The 19986-nt window shown below is 57.0% G+C and overlaps 1 protein-coding gene across 2 annotated transcripts in view; it reads right to left on the reverse strand.

Moving 5' to 3' along the window:
* Positions 1 to 9146: 9146 nt before the first annotated feature.
* LOC137754509 (soluble calcium-activated nucleotidase 1) overlaps positions 9147 to 19986 on the reverse strand; it is a 41581-nt gene continuing 30741 nt past the window's right edge. Inside the window, exons 3-7 of one of the 2 annotated variants that reach the window (XM_068530241.1) lie at positions 18111 to 18180; positions 16848 to 17039; positions 16244 to 16375; positions 13712 to 13964; positions 9147 to 10504 (exon numbers count right to left, since the gene is read on the reverse strand). In XM_068530241.1, coding sequence (XP_068386342.1) covers positions 9472 to 10504; positions 13712 to 13964; positions 16244 to 16375; positions 16848 to 17039; positions 18111 to 18180 — 1680 coding nt within the window. In that variant the 3' untranslated portion in view covers positions 9147 to 9471. Of the gene's footprint in view, positions 10505 to 13711; positions 13965 to 16243; positions 16376 to 16847; positions 17040 to 18110; positions 18187 to 19986 lie in introns of both variants that reach the window. The other variant, XM_068530238.1, reaches the window with a different exon arrangement.

The following is a 19986-nucleotide window of genomic DNA, read 5'->3' on the forward strand; positions in this document are numbered from 1 at the left end:
CTCTTTCTGCGTTGCATCCTTTATAATAAACTGGTATTAGTAAGGACAGTGTTTCCCTGAGTTTGAATCAATCTAGCAAATCCTACACCTGAGGAGGGGGTCGTAGGAACCCCTCGCCCCACCCCAACTTGCGACTGGCATCTGAAGTGGGAGGCAGTCTTACGGGACTGAGGCCTTAACCTGTGGGGTCTGCACTAACTCCAGGTAGTGTCAGAGAGCTGGAGACGTGGTGTTGGAAACAATACAGATTCGGTGTCAGGAGGGAAAATCCTCTCATCTGGAGTCAAGTGTTGTAACAGCAGTACAGGGGGGCAAAGGCATCAGAGCTTTCAAAGCTCCCAGGTGGTTCCAATACACAGCCAGTAGCTGTCACTGGTCTAGACCTGGGGGGGGGGTGCTTTGCAATTGAGTGACCCAGAATCCCTGGAGGGCTCGGAAATACAGATCGCAGCCTCCTCCGTAGGGTTTCTGACTCAGTGAGGCTGCGGCAGCCCTGAGCATTTGCACAGCTAGCAAGTTTCCCAGCCATGCTCGACTGCCGTTTTGCAGCTTTTTCACTTCATCTTCTTATGACTCCAAACAAGATTTAAGTTCTAAGTGTTTGGGTGTTTTCCCCCAAGGTGTAGACGTGGGAGCGGAGAAAGCTGGCATAGGTCTGTGTTGACCTTTTGTTTGAATGCATGAATTGATCCATTCATTCAACCAAGATTCAAGGGCTACCATGCTCCTGCTCTGTGCTGGGTGTTCCTGGGATCTGATGGTGGAAAATATGAGATCAGTCTAGTGGCAGCACAGACACACGTGGGGATCGGCCATGCCCTGTGGAAGGATTATTGAGGGGGGACGGAGAGTGTGTCATGGACACAGGGCGGGGCAGCTGCCTCCAGGCTGAAGACAGAGGCATTCCCAAGAGGTTGGGTATCTGAGCCACTGGTCCCCAGAGTGTGGTCCCCAGAGCGTGGTCCGAGGACCAGCGGCGCCAGCATTATTGGGAAGCTGGTTAGAAATGCAGAAGTTCAGGCCCCTTTTAGCAAGAGCCCGAGATCTGAGGCTCCTCTGAGGTCGAGAGGCCCCCAGACCTGTAGGATGCATAGGAATTAACCTGGTGAGGAAGAGGGGAGGATTTCAGAAAAAGAAATCATCTGTGTGTATTCTAAGGAAGAAAAGAAGTTCTGTTGATCAGAGCTAGGATTTGGGGGTGGGGGGAAGAGAAGCCTCTTTCCTTGTGAAGGGCTGCCACTAGGGACACTCCTGGCTGCTCTCCGCCACTTAACTGGGCAACCAAACCTCTGGTTTTCCAGGTTGGGGGGCTTTCAGTGTGTCACCCTACCCTTGACTGCCCCAGGAGGTGGGGGGACTCCTCACTGGTAAACCTGGGACATTGTTTTGCTGAAATTCCAAGAGCAGATTTGCTCTTTGGAAAGTCAGCTCTGGCTTCCCTGTGGCGCCTGGACCGGAAGTGGTGCCCAGGTGGGCTCTTTAAACAGATGGGGGCCGAGCAGTGTCACCGCAATGCTCCAGAAAAGAGAGGCAGGAAAAGGACCATTTGTCTCAGTCTCCCTGGGAGAGGCTGGTGCGTCTGGGCGGGGACTCCAGAGATGAAAGGGGGCCTAGAAGCCAGCAGGGTCCCACCTTATGGAAGAGGAGCCTGGGGCTGGATGGTGTGTAGGGGAACAGGGAGGGCCCCTATCTGCTCAGCTCCGCAGCTAAGCACTGGAACTCAGGACCCTGGTCCCCAGTCCCAGCCTCAGCCGGCTGCCTCCATGATCATCCCTCAACAAGTGCCAGCCGTTCCATCCTGTCTCCCTCTGACCATTAGAATGGGCCTCCTTACATTACGCCAAAGCCTGTTTCAATGGCTTTCCTGCCTCGGCCTCCTGGAGCTTTGAAAGATGTCGTGGTCCATGATCCATTCAAACCGTCCTTGCCAATCTCACCGGGAACACCGCAGATAGATCAGATTCACCGTTGGTATCTAGGCGTCACCGAAGGAGTCCCGTGGTGGGATTGAGGGGGCGTCCCCTTGGGACAGGACTCCACCCCACGGCACCAGCAGGATTCGGATTGCAGAATGCACGTGAGCACTGAGCAACTCCTGTGCCCGGAACTCTGAACAGCCCCATAGAGGGATGAATGGTGTCCCTCCAAAAGATATGTCCAAGTCTTGATCCCCATAGCTTGTGAATGTGACTTTGGAGAAAGGGAATTTGCAGATGTAATTAAGTTAAGGATCCTGAGAGGAGACCATCGTGGATTTAGGGTGGGCCCTCCATCCAGTGAGAGAAAGGAGAAGGGGGTTCGAGGCGCACAGAGGCAAGGGGAGAAGGCCAGGAGCTGACACAGGCAGAGACTGGAGTGATGCAGCTACAAGCCAAGGATGCCTGGAGCCTCCAGAAGCTGGGCTCAAGGCCAGGACGGATGTTCCCTCAGAGCCTCCAGAAGGAAGCAACCCTGCCAACACCTGGATTTCGGACATCTGGCCTCTAGAGCTGTGAGAGAATAAATGTGTGTTGTTTCAGGCCCCCACAGCTTGTGGCGATTTGTGCTGGCAGCCCCAGGAAATTAACACGAGACCCCAGTTCCCGCCCCTCCCCCGGAGGCAGGCCTGGGCATCCGTGCAGCCCCCTGGATCTGCAGTGGGCAGGGCAGACCTGGGCCCCTGCTCCAGCGGGGTTTGAGGCCGTCTCCAGCATTAGGATCAGGGGGGTCAGAGGCGCTGGCGAGCTCCGCGAGGCAGAGGTCCCCAGGCCTGCTCCCGGCAGGCCCTGCTTGAGCAAGTTCTGGTAAGGAGCCAGGCAGGGCAGCTGTGACTCAGGCCCCGCACCCTCCCTGCCTTACCTGGGCAAGGCAACGACGCCTCCGTCCTGGGGCCCCGTGGCGCCCTCTGGACCAGCAGCCTGCCCTCCATCTTCAGCACTTGTTCAGCCCAGACGCCTCCTTCCTTTTCTCTCTTTAGACCACAGCCCACGGCCGCTCCTCCGGCCTGATTCCTCCAACCGGGTTACAACTCCCCCTCTCCCCCTCGGGCGCATGCGTCATTCTGTCTATATCTCGGCTGTCTCTGCCCGTCGTTTATCTCCTGCAGGCAGAGACCCCAGCTCAGCCTGGAGGGGCCTCCATGAGATCCTCCTGCAGCGATGGCCTGAACGCACACATCCGGTGCGGGCATTGATGCGGATGAATCGTCATGGCATTAGGGGAGCGATCGCGTGGGGAACAGGGAACCGGGAAGAGAGCTCCACATTCCTTCCCTGCCGTTTTGCAATGACCACATGCTTGGCTCCAAGCTCCTGGCGTCCCCACCAGTGACATTCTTTCAGCAGATCAGCTGCTGCCACATCAGACCTTTTCTGTCCAGCACTCCCTGAGGCCCCGGGGCCTGCCACCTTCGCCTGGGGCCACATGGCTGGGGCACCAGCAGGTCACTGTGAATTCCAGCCATTTTGGGAGGTCTGAGCAGGTTTGTGTGAGGTCGTGGCTGAAACCTGGGGGGGGGGTGAGGGCCTGAGCAGTGGGGAGACAGCTTTTAAAAAACATTTCATTATGTCACATACACCTCCATTAAAAAGTTAATTGAATAAATTAAAAACAAACACCTCTCCTTGCCCGAGGGATACACAGGTGTCTTCAAGGGGAGAGTCGCCCGTGAATCCCCTCCCCCAACAGAAGCACTGACATGGGTCATAAGCTCTTTGCCCCCAACCACGTGCGCCCCAAACCAGTAACTGTGGCTCCCCTGGGCCCCTCCCTGGGATCACCCAGGACTGCTGCTCTGTGGAGGGGGGATGGGGGTTAGGTTCCGGAGTGAAAATCTGCGTCGTTTTGGGAAGGAACGTGTGAGACATGGAGACTCAACAGACAACAGTGAATGTTCAAGGCAGGATTGTTCTACATATTTGTTTGTCCAAGTTGATGGTGTGTCTTGAAGATCTTTCACGTCAGTACACAGGGGGCCACGAAGTCCTTTTGAACAGCTGTATGATTTTCTACTCTGCGGAGGGCCGGTAACGTATTTATCCCTCAGGGCATCTGAATCTCCCTCCTGTGTTTGGGAAACCTGTCATCACGTGAGCTGAAAAGACCAGGTCACTGCTCTCAGATGGCCTCTTGGGGCCTTGAGTCTGCAGCCTGTGCCCGGTGACGCAGGGCTGGTTCAGGGTGCTTGCTGGGGGCGGTGGAACGGCCACAGAGGCAGCATACGGAAGCCGGGGTCCCACAGGGCAGTGAGCACGTCCACGGGCCGGGCACTGGTGGTTTCAGTTCCAACCTGACTCTCTGGGTCCTGCCGTTCTCGGCTTCCTAGTTACAAACAGCCGATTACAAATAGCAGTTACTCGCGTCACGAGGTGGCGTCTATTTTCCTAACCCTTGGATCCCTGCTGGCCCTGGGATTTCGGGGGTGAGTTCCAAGCCTGGGCCTCGGGAGGCCTTGCATCTCGCATCGTGGAACACTGCCCACCACGTGACCAAACCTGGGTCAGTGTTCACCAGGATGGGAGACCATATGGAGGGAGCCCTCCCCCCCATTTCTGCCGTCCCAGATGAAGCCTCAACATGAGTGAGCCCAGCCAACCCTGTGCAGAGCAAAGATAACCCATCCCAGCCGAGCTCAGCTGGTCACACACAGATGAATGGTGGAGGGAATGAGCTGCTATGTTTCGCAGTGGTTAGTTACTTGTCGAAAGTTACCTGGGACACTAACCTTCCTTAATTCCTGCTCAGTTCCTGGGCCTGGTTCTCTAGCCTTCCCACCCATCCTGCGAGCTTCCTACTTCCTTCTACAAATCCCTTTTCTGCTTAAGTTCACCAGAGTTGGTGTCTGTTTTTAGCAACTAAGGATGTTGGCGGGTATAGAAATTGATGCTGGAAATGCATTTCAGGGAATGGACCCTCAGAGAAGTGGGGGGCTGAAGGCAGAGGACATCCCATTTGTACACACACATACCAGAGCGGCTGCAGTTAAAAAGATGGAGGCTGTGAGGTGCTGGTGAGGATGTGGAACAAATGACTCACACATGCTGCCGGGGAGCGTGGGCCCTGGGACAGCTAAACGCACTGGCCCAGCAATTCCACTCCTGGGTACACGCCCAAGAGAAATGAGCCCACGTGTCCACCAAAGATGTCACAAGAATGTTCGTAGAAGCTTCACCCAAAACACCAAAACACTGGAGACAGTCCCAGAGCTGTAGAACAGGTTGAATTGTGGTAAATTCAGACAATGGAATTCTGCTCTGCTGCATGGAAAAATACACATGAATCCCAGACAAAATACTGAGCTAAACAAGGCCGCCACTGAAAGGCACATGCTGCCCTTCCACTGAAGAGCACTGAACTAAGCTCTATATACTTGTATATACGCATAGCTATAGATATGCATAGGTATATGTATATGTTATGCACCAGGAAATCTGTTTCCCCCAATCCCGCTGGCATCCAGGGATGGGAATCTGGCATTGCACAGTCATGAAGAGGCTGATTCAGTTATTGCCTGTGGTTCCTTGGAATGAGGTGTTTAAGGATTGCAGGGTCAGAGGTGATTGTTTCTAGTGGGACAAAAGCAAGGATGAAGCAAGTGAGGCACCTTAGGTGAAAAATTTAAGATGTGTTCAGTCTCTGGGGATAGACAGCTGGGGAAAGCCCTTTGTCCTTTTCTGCTACCTCCTTCCTGCTTCCTGAAAGGCAGACATGATGGCTGGAATCCCAGCAGCCATTATGGACCACAAGGTAACCTTGAGGATGGCAGTCACATACTAAGTGGTGTAGAAAGAGAAGGAGCCTACCTCTCTTCCATGTGAGAGAAAAATAGAGTATCTCTTATAAACCACTGCTATTTTTGGTTTTCATTATGTGAAGCCAAAGCTAAAAATATCTAATACAGGTACATCCATCAGAGATCTAGCGTCCTTGCTAGCTTGAGCAGCTGAGAGTAATGCTAATTATCTCCTCAATTGGTTGACTGAAAACCGGCCTCCCTGGGGGCCCACGAATTCCTCGGTAACGATGTAGAGAAAGGAATCCAGGAGCCGGGACCCCTGAAGAGTGTACTGTGTGCAGTCAGTCTCTAGCCCCTGATCTGGAAAGACCCAGACAGCTCTCCTCCCCACAAGACCTAGTGAAATGCACTGGGGAAGGAAGCACCAGCCTCTTAGAAAGTGCCCTTGTGGCTTATCTCTGAAGGTCAGAGAGGGCCCCCCACCAGAGACACTGCCCGTTGAGAGGGTTTCCCTAATGCAATGGGAAGGATGTGGTTAGCTGTCCATGAGATGCTCCAGATTAAAACAGCTTGCAACACTCTTACTTGATTTGTATCATTGAAAAAACAACAACAAAACCTGAGAAGTGGTAAGCAGAAGTGATTGTGCCATCATGAGAGGGGTGTGGTCCCCTCCCAATTCCTGGGTTGCCCAGACCCCCCTCAGAGGCAAGCGGTCAAACGTCTTAGGGCCTGGACGTAGTCCGTGTGGTACTGACAACCTTCCTTCTGGCCATTAACCAGGTGGCCGAGAGCTCCCGGGAAAGGCTTCACAGGCTCTCGTAAACACTTGGTTAGTAGATTATCCTGAACTAGACCAGGTGAAGATCCCAATAGGCCCTTCTGTTCCAGACACGGCCTGATCGGAGCAAAGCGTTATAGCCCAGCAAGTGGAATGCAGCTGTTGTTGGGAGCAATTCTCTCTCCCTCTCATGTGCGGGCACACACACACGCGCGCGCGCGCGCGCGCGCACACACACACACACGCGCGCGCACACACACGCGCACACACACACACACACACACGCACGACCTGCCTCGGGACCACGTCAGCTCTCTGATTCTGGGCCCGCCTCCTGCCATCTCATCACGCCACAGCCATCGCCCTGGGCCGAATTGAAGACAGGTGGCCCTGGCCACTTAGAAAAGGGTACCACCTCTGGACACTTGAGGTGACACGTACCACACTCGGTGCTGCTCCAGCCCTTTCCTGGTGACCCAGAAAGGCTGGAGTCAGAGCACGAGGCAGCTTGCCCCGAGGTATCAACGCCCTCCATCCTAGGAATCAACCTTGAACTAGATTTGGACTTGTCCTCCCCACCCATCAGTCTGCCTTAGTGGTACCAACCCTGGACTCACCGAACAGCATGGTGCCCGGATGGCTGCCCCCAGATCCTCCAGGTGCTGAGGCCCAGGGACTCACTGTCGTATGAGTATTGCCCATGACACGGAATTGGTTTGTGAATTCTTCCATGACGAAAGATGGAAGAACCTGGGTCTGAGGACAGGTCAACAGCCCATTAGCGAATCCTGGAATCAACCTACTTCCAGATTCCTTAATAAATTCTTTTATCATTTACTGCCAAACAAAACAAAACAAAAAACAACCCCAAACAAAAACCCAACCCTGTCCTCCAGTCTGTGGCACACACTGGTCTCACGGCCAGTGTGCGGTTCTCCCTGACCTGGAACCCCAGTATGGGAGCCAGTGGTGGCCGAGCAGGACAGCAAGTCCCCCAGGGGCAGATGTTTTGCTTCTGGTCCCCCTAACTCTGGGCTCTGCTGGTTTAGAGGTTTTATACCTATGAGAGGAATGTTTCCACCAAGAGACACCTCCACACCGCATTGACCAGAAGCTGAGAGCAGCATCTGGCCTGTGGGACCACTCATGTGCTCGGGCAAATGCATGCAGAAGGAAAGCAGGAGGCCTGCCCTGGGCTGGTGGGCCCTGATCGTCAGGGGGACAGGTCCGCCACTCGAAAGCCCACAAGGAGGATGGAAGGAACTCGGTCATTTCTCGGGTGTCTCCTCAAACTGCCGGATCCAATGGCTCAATGCGGGGCTGTAGATTTCCTTACAGCCAGGATCCACCAGGGCCTTGAGCTCTCTGGAAGGTTCTGGTTATCTGACCAGGCCTGTACCTTCACTGCCGAGGTGCTGGCTGTGGGCAGAGGTCCACGGGGTGGGTAGGAGAGGGGAGATGCTGTGGTCTCTTGACTCATTGCTACAGCGAAGAAAGCGTTCCCCGGTGCGTGTCTGTTGCACATTGATAATGAACATTTCCTTTCTGTCTTCCTTTACTCGCTGATGTGGCTGATAGTGGTGATGGCAATGGTCACCGGTGTGATTTAAAGTGATAGATTTTTTAAATGTCAAAGGACCGTTACAGAGGTGGCCAAGATGGTGGGCCTGGAGCCTGGAGGGCCTGGGGGCACCCTTTGGGAAAGAGTGAAGTTGTGTGGGATCAGGCGGAGGCTTTGTGTCCCTGCTTTTGTTTTCGCAGGGCCGCTGGGGAAGAGGAGTGTGTGGGGGGGATGGCTGTGTCTTGGCTGCCCAGCCTGTGAACCTCCCTCCCATTGGGTGAGCCTTGTGCCGCCTCCCTTCTCGAGGCCAAAACAGTCCAGAACTTGTTCTCTCAGACCCTGGCCAAGAGTGGAGGGCACACGGCCTGAGCCTGGCCAACCAGATGCTTCCACTGGGGCCCGGTGCCTGAAGTGTGCGTCACAAAGAAGCGGGGAGAGTTTAGAATTCCTGCCCTGCTCTGGTAGGGGCAGCCTCCAGCGCCCAGAACCCGGTGATGGCATTCTAACGGGATGTACCCATGGAACCCCAGGCCCGGTCCCCCCGCCTTGGCTTAGATTCTGTGGGTCTTCCAGTATCCTTCTAGTATACCCTTCTTCTGCCTGACAACCTCATCGTGGGTGTCTTTTATTTGTGGTCAAGCACTCTGTTGGTGGCCTTTTAAGGTTCTTTGCAAATTTCCATTTTTACAAACAACGCTGAGATGAGAATCTCTGCCCCCATCCCTGTGCACATGTGCAAGGATTGATGGAGAAAAGATTCCAAGCGTGTGCTGTTCTTTCTACCTGGAACACACCCTCCTCCCATTTCCCCCACATCTGCTGCCCCTCACTCTTCATTTCTCCACTGAGAGCCACTAAAGTAGCTCCGGCCTGTGCCTCCCCCCTGCCACCCTCTGGTTTCCATCACCCGTTGTTCCAGCTTGTATTTACCCCAAGTGTTTGTTTACTTGTGATCGCCTGTCTCATCCACAAGACTGCAGCTTCACAAGGAAAGGACTGGGTCTGCTCGTTCACTGGACCCCAGGGCCCAGCACACCCAATGTCCGAACACCCAGTGGACTCAACAACTCTTTCTGCGTGAATAAGAGAACTTGGGAACCACAGTGCAATTTTAATGATCTCAGATAAGGGACAGCAGAGGGCGGAGTGAAAGGCAGGGTAGGAGACCCAACAGCTCCTCGTTCACATCTTGTTGCTTCCCGACAAACCAGCTGGGCAGTGGGAAGTGGGAGTTCTCGGTTTGTGGACTGCACTAGTTGAAACCTTCCAGTGATTTCTTTAAGCTCGGAGAGATCAACGGAAGCAGGGGGGCCATCTGGTGGCCGGTGGTTGGAGATGGTTGCAGAGAGGAGGTGAAGGATGGGAGGTGCCCAGCCTCTGGGCGCTCCTGCCACCCTGGCTCCCCCAGCCTCGGGTCTAGTCCACACCCGTGGAGTTGGTCAGGTAGAAGGGACGGATGGCGACTTGGAAGCTGCTGAAGGACCCTGCCGGGCAGGGGAAGAAGGAAGCACTCCTGGAGCTGTTGGTGCCCAAGGCGCTGGGGATCAGGGCCTTCCAGCCCTCGAAGTTGGTGACGTCCGCCACGAAGTTCCCCCCACAGAGCATCAGGGCCTTGTTTTCATAACCGATGGTGGGATTGGAGTAGCTAGACTTGGAGAGGGCCAGGAGCGGGGGGTCGTCAGAGGAGCACGAGAACCCGTAGTTCCAGCAGCTCTGGACGGTGGGGAGGTAGACTAAAGTCCAGGAGACTGAGCGGGCCTGGAAGAGGAAGCTGGGGTGCTGGGGCGTCTGGAAGGACCGGTAGGGGTTGTAACCGGAACCCGTCACGGAGGCGCTCCAGGTGGGCGAGGTGTAAAGCCGGGGCTGGTAGGTGTCCTCGGTGAGGTTCAGGCCCCTGTACTGAGCCAGCAGCTCGAAGGGCACGGTGTGGAACTCCAGGGCCTGCAGCATCTTCTTCTGGAAGAGCGCCTCGTGACTCCAGTACAGGGACAGGTTAAACTGCAGCGTGAAGAGGTCCCTGGGCGGTATCATGGGGAACCGCACCCTCTCCACCAAGCCCTCCACCTCCCCGTGGGAGATGCGCCTCTCCTGGCTCCATTCATCCAAGGCCAGCAGCACGGCCAGCTCGCTGGGCGTGACCAGCTCACTCCTGGACAGCAGGTCTCGGAGCAGGGCCGTGGGGACGCTCGGCCAGGCCTCAGCCTGCGTCAGGGCCCCGAAGTTCCAGGCCAGGAACTGCACGCAGATCTCCTCCAGCACGGGGTCCCGGGTGGCCAGGGCATAGGCATAGAGGTCCAGGGGCGTCCGGAAAGAAGGGTCCTGGGGGAGGAGGATGGCAAAGAGGTACCCGCAGTAGCTCTGCAGCCGCTTGGCCCCGGAGGCAGAGGCGAGCTTGTGCAAGCACTTCACTGACGACAGAGAGACGTCGATCCTCCGGGAGTAGAGGTACCTGGGGGGAGACGAGGGCTGATGCCTGGTGATACTCGTTCCCCGCAGGAGAACAGGTGTGCCCTGGTGCACGTGTGCTATTGACCGCTGACACCCACGGTGCTAGCTATTCCAAGGGGCATTCAGAGCCCCCTGATTTATCTCCTGGGTCAACCCACATTCCAAGCTCCCGTTTGCTTAGAGCCAGGTGTGGGCGGATCCCAGGCTCCTTGAGGATGTTGCTTCTTCCTCATCCGTGAGGGAGGTGGTCCCACCACCTCCTCCACCATCACCATCGTCCTCACGGGCCGGACCCTGGGCGCCAGGACCTGCCGGCCAACCCGGGCATCAGCGTTGCCCTGCCCTTCCCTTCCCACCGTCACGCACCTGGCCAGACCCCTTCGGACCCCCACTGGGTGCCCGTGGGCGCCCCTCTGCCCCCAGCACCTGTCTGGTGTTCCCGTGACATGGGCATCGCCGCTGGCCACCTCCTATCTGCCTTCCCCACCAGCCGTGAGCCCCGCGGGCGGCACCCAGTCTGTGCCATCTGCCATGTAACTCAGTGAGCCACCAGGAAGCCCTTTGCTGCCTGAGGACGCGTGCGGAGGGAGCCTGCTGGGAGGGGAAACGATAGGCTGCGGCTGCTGTCTCCTGGGACATGGTGAGTGGGGTCCTGCTTTGGGAAGAGCCAAACTCTCCCCACGGCCTCTCTCGAACGCTGAGCCTTCCAGGGAGCAGCGGACCTGGTGGCTACCCTGTCACCTGAGCATGGAGCTGGGGGCGCCCAGAGCGGAGCTGGGGCCCCGCAGTGTCCAGTGCCGGTGGCAGAGGCGGGCCCGCCCTCCTCCCACCCTCTCTGCCCTCGTGCACTCGACACATCACGTGATCCTGCTGATGACCGTGAACTCTGGGGAGAAAAAGGGCATCTGCACCCTCTGGCCCGTCGCCCATAGCTGGGTATCTGTCTGGTGGTGGCCTGAGCCCAGGAACCTCCGCCCTGGGCAGCACCCGGACAGCGGACGGGGCACTGCCTCTCTCATAGGCAAGGGGTGCCACCGAGGGCCCCGCAGATGGCCATTGACAAAGGGAGCGAGGAAACCGCAGAATGTTTCTGTCACCACCTCTTAATCCCGCTTTGGGGCCAGCGAGGGATGGTTCCCAGCCACTGGGAGCTGTGCAGCTCCCACCCGGTGACGCCCCAGCCCGGCTGGCTCTCCCCGGTCTGGGCACACTGTCCACCCTCAGCCTCAGGCGGGCACCCGAGTGGCTGGGGACAGGGGATCGCAATCAGCCCTTCGGCCCTGCCCCACCATCAGGGAAGAAAACGTCCTGAAAGGTAGAAAAAAGACCAAAGACCCTGGGGTGTTAGTGACCCCCAGAGACCCCAGAAACTGGTGAGAAGCTGGATTACTGACAGAAGGCTCTGAACAGCAGGTGCCGCGTGGGGACCACTGGGCAGAGGGAAGGGGAGCGTGCGGGGCAGCCGCAGTGAGCAGGGGTCTTCTGAGGCCTTCTGGGGTCTGGACGGGGCTCACTGCAGCCTCTCTGCCTTAGGGGAGGGAGAGAGACAGGGGCAGAGAGAAAGGAAGAGAGAGAGAGGGAGGGAGAGACAGAGACAGAGAGAGACACAGGGAGACAGAGAGACAGAAAGAGACAGGGAGAGACAGGGAGAGAGAGCCAGAGCACATGGGCAGACAGTCCAGAAAATCACTGAGGGGCTTCCCTGGTGGCGCAGTGGTTGAGGGTCTGCCTGCCAATGCAGGGGACGCGGGTTCGAGCCCTGGTCTGGGAAGATCCCACATGCCGCGGAGCAACTGGGCCCATGAGCCACAATTACTGAGCCTGCGCGTCTGGAGCCTGTGCTCCGCAACAAGAGAGGCCGCGATGGTGAGAGGCCCGCGCACCACGATGAAGAGTGGCCCCCGCTTGCCACAACTGGAGAAAGCCCTCGCACAGAAACGAAGACCCAACACAGTCATAAATAAATAAATAAATAAATAAATAAATAAATAAATAAATAAATAAATAAAAGAACGTGAATTTCAAAAAAAAAGAAAATCACTGAACTCTGACCAAGGTCGGTGACTCCAGTTGGGGCCAGGAAGCTGGGGACAGGTGCAAACGCATTACAGAAATCAGTCCCGCTAGGAGGGGCACAGGATGACTGCCAGGTTCTTATATTGTACTTGGCTGAAAAGAAACCACTTTAATCTGTTTTAACTGCCATTTGTTGTTTTCTCTTAAACGTCACTTTTAGCTACCTACAGCTTTGGGTCACAAGAGAGAACAGCTTTCATAGACGTGGTTCTTTTTTCAAATCGATGCTCTCAGAACACCAGCCCCCTGGAAGGCCCCTTGGGTGGTGACAGAGTGGCCCCCAGCAGGGCGGTCAGGGGGGAAGGGGCCGCCCCTCGGGGCCCACTCTCCTCATCTGGGAGACCGGCTCCTGAGCATGGCCAGCCCGCTGGTTAGACCCGAGGCCTGGGCGGCCCCGCCTGAGGGCTTTCCCCCCACTTTTCTCCAGCAAAAGATTTGGATTCGGGTTTTTAAAAAAAATTTTCGAGGGAGTAGATCAGTCAGGTGAGAAGAGGGAAAATCCTTTGATATTTGTTTTTCGGATGCTTACGACACCTGAGAGACAGGGGTGTGTGTGTGTGCGTGTGTGTGTGTGTGTGTGCTGCCCCATCTCTCATAGCCCCTGCAGAAAGAATGCATAAGAATGTGCATGTGGGGCTTCCCTGGTGGCGCAGTGGTTGAGAACCTGCCTGCCAATGCAGGGGACACGGGTTCGAGCCCTGGTCTGGGAAGATCCCACATGCCGCGGAGCAACTGGGCCCGTGAGCCACAACTACTGAGCCTGCGCTCCACAACAAGAGAGGCCACGATAGTGAGAGGCCCGCACACCGCGATGAAGAGTGGCCCCCGCTTGCCGCAACTGGAGAAAGCCCTCGCACAGAAACGAAGACCCAACACAACCAAAAATAAATAAATAAATAAACAAACAAACAAACTCCAATCTCTTTAAAAAAAAAAAAAGAATGTGCATGTGAATGTGAGGATGCGTGGCTGTGAAGGCAAATGTGTGAATGTGTGAGTGTGTGTGCACACAAGTGTGAACAAGTGTGTTCACGCAAGCATGGCTGCAGTCGGTGCCGCATCCCTTGTCCCTGCGGTTTGCCTTGGAGGGGAGGCTGCCCAGTCCCCAGCCCCCGGCCCCGAGGACACTCACTTGATAAAGTCTCTGACGACAGGCACACACTCGGTGTCCACCTCCATGGTGACCCTGCTGCTCGGCTCCTTCCACAGGCCGTGTGCCTCGGGGTTGGTGGACAGGATCAGCTTGTGGGCACAGATGCCCAGCTCGTCCTCCTCCTTCGTCTTCACCTTGATGAACAGGTCACAGCCCTTTTGGCTCTCAAAGATCTGCTCTAGAGCTGCGGGGAGCTCGCTGGACAGGTCGAAGGTGTGGATGCCTCTGGTTTCTAAGAGTAGAAGGGAACGTGCCGTGTTAGGAGGGGTCCCGGCACTTGCTTCCTTTGTGATCTGAAAACACTTTTGCTCCCTGGAGTCAGTTTCTTCCCTTAAATCGTGGCCCCGGTCCTGCCTTATCTACTCAGAAAGGCTCCCGGGGAGGCAAGGAAAGAACAGCCCTGGAAGACAGGGTGCTGTTGCCCTCTGTGGCCCAGAGCCCCTGCTCCATTAAACACCCCTACTTAGCTCATCTGCCTCCCCCAGATTCAGGCAGCACATCCAGGTGGGTGTTTTGGAGGCGCTGACTTCCAGAGCCTGGGGCCCCATCCCAATCAATCACTCACCCAGATATGACCTTCTAAAACCCAAACCTCCTGCCTGGTTTGGTCTGAAGAGGGAGGGTCTCATGGCAACCCTATTTAGAGTTTTGAGGTTCTCAGCAGCCTCCTTCAGGGGACTGAGGCCTAGAGAAGCTACTTGAAGCCCCCAGGGTGGTTTGGGGGTGATGTACCCCTCTCCTGGCCCCTCCCAAAGCTTAGCAGGGAATTAAATTCCATCTGTTTTTTCTTTGCCACAAACAGGTTTGAATCAATTCTGACAATTAAACCAGGTGGGTTCAGCACCCCCCAATTCCTCCCTGCACCCCAGACTCTCCTTTACTCTCACCCCGGGGGTCCCCACCAGGCCAGGGCTGCTTCCTGCCTTGCACCCCGGCCCCACAGCCCAGGTGTGTCTCCCGCACGTGCCCCCGCGCTCCCTGTGCGAGCCCAGGGAGAAGGACAAGTGGTCATGAGAGACAAGATAAAACTGGGACCCGAGGATTCAAAACTGCGGGGCAGCCTCGGTCCATTTAGAATATCTGATGGCGCTGGGGAGAGGGCAGGGCTGGGGCTGTTTGCAATCAGGCCTTTTTGCCCCCAAGAAATGTCTAAAGCACGTTCAGCACGCTGTCTAAGCCCGGGTTCAGGGGGTGTGCTGTAATATGTTTTGGAATGAGAACTAACAGAAACAAAAGGCTGGCGTTTCGAGAGACAAGCCTGCAGTGTGTAGACACGGGGTGCACAGGCACCTTGTTTTAATGTGCTTCACAGATGCCGCGTTTCTCTGAAACTGAAAGTTGTGGCAACTGTGCCTTGAGCTACACCATTTTTTTTTTCCCAACGGCATTTGCTCACTTTGCGTCTCTGTGTCACATTTTGGTAATTCTCAGTCACCTTTGATGTTACTATTGGAAAAAGATTATGACTTGCTGAAGGCTCAGATGGTGGTTAGCATTTTTTAGCAATAAAGTATTGTTTAGTTAAGGTATGTACATTATTCTTTTAAAAATTAAGGTGTGTAGAGTGGTTTATTTTCATCGATAGCTTTTCTGGTTCACTGATTTTACGCCATCGATCTATTATATTTAGAACTGGCTAGTCTTTAAATTTGTTCTCTACAAAAAAAAGAGAGAAAATATGCATATTTATTTTATCTGAAAGTCTTCAGCTTCAATCCTCTCTTAATGCGACAAGGCCTTGCCCGTGTACAGCTGAGCATGGGTGTCCGTCTCCCCGCACCTCCCCCCATCACAGGGAGGGGGCGCTGCTGGGCCAGGAGCCTGCACCCGGTGACAGCTGCTTTCTCTCTCACAGGAGTGACCTAGAACTCCGGACTAGGGTCAGAAAATCTTTGTTCCAGTTCTAGCTCTGCTTCCAACTAAGTGTGCTTGCTTATTTATTTAATTGAAGTATAGTTGGTTTACAATATATTAACTTCAGGTGTACAATATAGTGATTCAATATTTTAGTATGTTCATTGTTTCTTTAGACATAATACTATTGCACACTCAGTAGACTACGGTATAGTGTAAACATAACTTTTAAAGGCACTGGGAAACCAAAAAATTCCTGTGACTCGCTTTACTGTGATACTCGCTTTCAGTGGTTTGGAACCGAACCTGAGACATCTCCGAGGTGTGTCTGTGTTTGGAATGTGGCTCATTGTCCGAGAATCGGGTTAAATGGAGCATTTCTGAGCGGCTCCGGCTGGGGGGGGCGGTAAGGAAGTGGGGATCTGTTGCTGTGAGGTTGTGGGAAATGCGGGCTTTCCTGCCCCTCCTGGAAAGCAGGCACCACCCGCTAACCTTTGCATGGGGAGGTGTGTGATCCACGTGGAGGGGTGGGAGCCGGCGTGACCACCGTCCCTGGGATCCAGGGCTCTGGCCTCCGTGGCAGCTCTTGGGCGGGGGGACAGAGAGGGCCCTGGGGCTCAGGATGGGGCACCCCCCCCCCCCCGCCCCACCGCTCACCGTTGGTGCAGATCACGCCGGCGTCCTTGTCGTGTCTACAGTTGCTCTTCATCCAGCCCAGGGATGTGCAGTTGGCCAGCGAGGGCTCAGTCCCTGTGCACTGCACCTCGTCCAGCATGATAGGGCCCCTTCCTGGTGGCACAGCAAGGACGACAGGGCCTGGAGGGGGAGCTGGGGCTCTCGGGGCTCTTGTAACGTCACACCATGAACTAGTCTTGTTCTCACAAGGTCTGTCTGCCTCGTAGATATCAAATTATTATACTGTAATTTATGCATCTACCCCTGTCGCTGAATATTTGGATGATTTCCCTTTTTTTGAATCACAGGCACTGCACACAGACTTTTCTTTTGGGGGGAAACTGTTTCAAGAAGGTAAATTCCCAGGAGTGGAGCCACTGGGCTGGAGGGAACGGCCGCCGGCCAAGCGTGAGTGCGCCGCCGGGCCGCCAGCGCTCAGCCAGCGCAGGGCTTTGATCTCTTTGAAACCTCTGCCAGCACTGGGCTGGCGGGAATGCCACTGGCCCGCCTTAGGTACGATCCCTTCCTGGGCCTGGTTACTTAGCGGCGCGTCCAGCTTTGGAGGACCTGGGGACCCGCAGGTTACCTGGCCCGAAGGTGGCTCTGCCCAGAGCCTCGGTGGCATTCTTGAAGCCCAGGGCTCGGCAGACAACGCTGGCATCCGTCAGGTCCCACAGGTTGTCACACACCGTCCCCCACTGGCCGCTGTAGTAGATCTCCACGCGGCCCTCGTTGGCGGTGTCCCCGTCGGCCAGCCGCATGTCACCGTCTTTCACGCCTGCAAGCTCCCGAGGGAGAGCAGAGGTCAGCCAGGATGAAGGCCGGGTGCTGGGCCTCCATCCCAGGGCGGCAGCATGGCCGCCCCACCCTCCTCGGGGGTCATGTGCTTTCATGGGGGCAGTAAAGTACCCCCAGTAGGGGGTGACCCCTGGATCGTTAGCTTTGAAGACCCCATCCATCCTCGAGGGGATCACCCCCCGGGGAGGAGTGGAAAATACACATAGACCGCCCCCCATACACACAGTGAGGGTAGGCTCCACCTTTCTTGTCTCTGAGGTCTGAACCCTTCATTGATAGAGGAGGGGCAGAGGGGCGCCCGGTGCCACCTGAGAGTAGGGTGGCAGGACCCCAAGGAAAGAATAGGGGATGGGGCGGAGGCCCACACTGACCCCACCTGAGGGTGTCTGGGGCTTGGGGTGCAGTCCGGGCACCACAGCGAGGACTGCCGGAAGGGGCGTGTGGGAACACCAGGGACAAGCAGGCCCAGGGCGCCCCGGAACTCAGGCAGAGCGTGCCAGGCAAGGAGAGGAAGCGGGGTCCTGGCCCTACACCTGTTCTTCTGGGACTCGGCCCGCTGACCTCCCCTGCCCAGCCCCACCTCAGCCCCCGCCGGAGCCGACAGGGTCAGGCAGGAGCTGGGCGCCGTGTCAAAGGGCACTTCTCAGATGGGGGAGCAACAGGCCTCTGTGTGGTCACCAGGACGAGGAAGGGCCTCGAAGTGTGAAGGGTGAGGACGGCCGTCCAGGACTCTGGAAGTCTGACTGTGTCCGAAGGGCACTGGCCTCGTGTCGCCCAGGGTTTGGCCAATCTGCGGGCCCCTCCTGCCTGGTCCCTCTGGTTCCCACTGGATGAAATGGTGACTCCCTTGGCATCCCGCCACCAAAACATACAAGCCATGACTTGGGACGCCCGGGGCTTCAAGCAGGAGAGAAGACCCGGGCTGACTCCCGTCGCCCAGGCACCGGGCAGAACGTTGCCCTGATTTCTGCAAGGACGGGGCTGACCCCGCAGAGCAAGGGAGCATCCGCTTCACAGACGCCGCTCTCCAAACCTCCGGGGCCCCGCTCACCTTGAGTGCCCGCGACCAGCAGCCACAGCCACAGGAGCCGCAGGGGGGCCATGGCCTTGCCTGGGAGCCCCTTGTCCTGCAGCGAAAGGAGGCAGCCGAGTGAGACGGCGGAGCTGGACAGCCCCCGGGACCAGGGCCGGTGTGTCCACCCACCCTTCGGACCCTGCTCACGGAGGGCGGCCGGCGGGTGCAGGGCCTGCACCCTCAGAGCCGGGAGCCCGGGGAGCGCCCGGTGCTCTGGGTGCCTCGGCGGGGGCCCCTTACCTCATCTGAAGGTGGTCCTCCGAGGACGAGGAAGACCTGCCCAGAGGAAGGGGGGCGTCTCTGGGCAGCGAGGACAGTGGGAACAGGAGCCCATCTCAGAAAGCTAGGCCCTGGGCGTGGCTGTCGGGGAGATGGGTGGGGAGGGTGGGGAGGGAGAAGGCAGGGGGTGCGGGGCCCAGATTGGGAGGGCCTGGGGAGCCTTGCTCAGGATGGGGCTTTATCTTCAGTCAATGGACTCCTGAGGGGGTGCCCTGAGGTCTGCAGCAGACGAAGAACATTCTGTGGGCTCTGGACCCAGTGAGCCCAGGAAGGGAGGGGGTGGCAAGAGCAGGGCAGGGGGACGCATCAGGAGGAGGCCCCAGAAATCCGGGCAGGAGTGACAGAGGGACAGCCAGCAGTGAGAGAGCTTGGGCCGGGCGCGTCGGGTGGGGAGGAGAGGGGTCAGGGCTGAGGCCCAGGCCTCTGTGCAGCCGGGTGTGGGTGGGGAGAGGCTGGGGGGAGGGGCACAGGATGAGAGGACCTCTGAGGTCAGTGTCCCCAGGGAGCAGAGGCTCGAAGAGGCAGGGGACCACCGAGGCCACACAGCCAGCCCTGGGCAGGCAGGCAGGGGGGCCCCAGGTCTCCCCACTTTGCCTGGACGTCTTGGCTCCATGCAATTGTCACTGCTCACTTTTCCCCTTCACCCCCATCCTGCCCCTCACTTGCCTCCCTCCCCTCCTGTCCGCACAACGGGGTGGTCACTGCAACACCCACACTCACCCCCGGGGCCCAGGGATGTGGCCTCTCTTGCGGCTGCCCCTCGAGTCAGGGCCTGGTGACCTCGGGGCGGCGCCCCGGGCCTGCATTAACCAGACCCCCTGGGGCTCGCAGGCACGAAGGCCTGTTAACCATCATTGAACAGCATCCCGGGACCAGGAAGGCCTGTTAGCCATCATTGAACGGCATCCCGGGACCAGGAAGGCCTGTTAGCCATCACCGAACGGCATCCCGGGACCAGGACCGCTCACACCACCGGCTCGTGGGATCCTGACCACGAGCCTGAGAAATGCTTCATTGACCCCACCTTACAAGCGAGGGGGCTGAAGCCCAGAGGGGTAGCCGGCTCAGCTCACACAGCTGGGGAGCCGTGGGTGGTGTGTGGGGGGGTGGTGTGCCCTCTCTTCATTACACTGACCTCAGCAGATGGCCAAGGGGCTAGGATGACCAACTGCCCAGTGCACTGGGGCCTGTCCCGGCTTTAGCACGGGAAGTCCTGTGTCCTGGGACATGCCCTCGGTCCCAGGCACACGGGGATGGCTGGTCACTCTCTGCGCTCCCCGGACAGTGGCAGCCACCAGCTTTGCTCATCCTGAAGCAGGAACTCAGGGCCCCAGACAAATGGCCATTTAGGCACTTGGCACGTGGTATGCCAAATGTCACAGTACTTCAGGTGGCCGTGACCACCCGTTTTTGCCTGACTCATTTGGGAAGTGGGACAGAGCTTATGCAGACTGGAAAAAGGTGCTCTTCCTTTGGGCAGGTTTAGCCTGGGCTGAAAAGCACTGATCAGAGAGAGCACCTTGGCTGAATGCCGAGCCTGCTTGCCCCTTGGGCTGGTGTCCTTGTGTGCCAG

This window comes from Eschrichtius robustus, chromosome 20, assembly GCF_028021215.1.
Source record: "Eschrichtius robustus isolate mEscRob2 chromosome 20, mEscRob2.pri, whole genome shotgun sequence".
Lineage (NCBI taxonomy): Eukaryota > Metazoa > Chordata > Mammalia > Artiodactyla > Eschrichtiidae > Eschrichtius > Eschrichtius robustus.